The sequence below is a fragment of the Nestor notabilis genome, unplaced genomic scaffold, assembly GCF_000696875.1.
Source record: "Nestor notabilis isolate BGI_N333 unplaced genomic scaffold, ASM69687v1 scaffold21831, whole genome shotgun sequence".
NCBI classification, from domain to species: domain Eukaryota; kingdom Metazoa; phylum Chordata; class Aves; order Psittaciformes; family Psittacidae; genus Nestor; species Nestor notabilis.
The window spans coordinates 1-591 of NW_009914511.1; the positions used below are offsets into that span (position 1 = coordinate 1).

Here is a 591-nt window from a genome sequence, read left to right on the forward strand (position 1 = left end):
GCTCAGTTCCCCTGGGTACGGCAGAGCTGTTGGCTCAAAGTGCTCAGGAGCTACCACCCCATGATGAAAGAAACGGAGCACTTTGAGATCCCAGCAGCAGATGGTGGGTCCAAATTTGATCTTCAGCCAGGAGTCGGGCACAGGGTGAGCTGCCAGGACCCATCCCTGGCACTGCCTGCACCCCTACAGGGGCACAAGACCACCCCCTGAGCAGAGCCATGCCATGCTGGGGAGCATACCAGGGTGCCGGCACTGAAGGTCTGTCCCCTGCAGGTGGATCACGCAAAGGTGCTGCACTACATTGGGGCAGGAGTGGCTTTTCCCACCAGCATGCTGTTCCTGCTCCTGCAGTCCGTCCTCACCTACCACATGGCCAAAACTCGTGGGCAGTACTGGACCGGCCACTTACGCAGCATCCTCACCATTGTGGCCTTCCTCACCCTCGTCTTTAGTATCCTTCTGAAGGGTGTGGGGAGGAGACTGGGATGGACTGGCTAAAGGTGGTCCTCAGGTGGGGTATGCACCCCACGTCCTCCATCCTTTGGTCTGGCAGCGAGGCACAGTGAGGGAGAGGGGCTGGGCAGGGGCTGG

The 591-nt window shown here is 60.1% G+C and overlaps 1 protein-coding gene across 1 annotated transcript in view; it reads left to right on the forward strand.

Annotated features, from left to right (window-relative positions):
* Positions 1–60: 60 nt before the first annotated feature.
* TMEM150A (transmembrane protein 150A) overlaps positions 61–591 on the forward strand; it is a gene marked incomplete at its 3' end in the record, with an annotated part of 2,362 nt that continues 1,831 nt past the window's right edge. Inside the window, exons 1-2 of the mRNA XM_010023699.1 lie at positions 61–144; positions 274–451. Coding sequence (XP_010022001.1) covers positions 61–144; positions 274–451 — 262 coding nt within the window. The remainder of the gene's footprint in view (positions 145–273; positions 452–591) is intronic.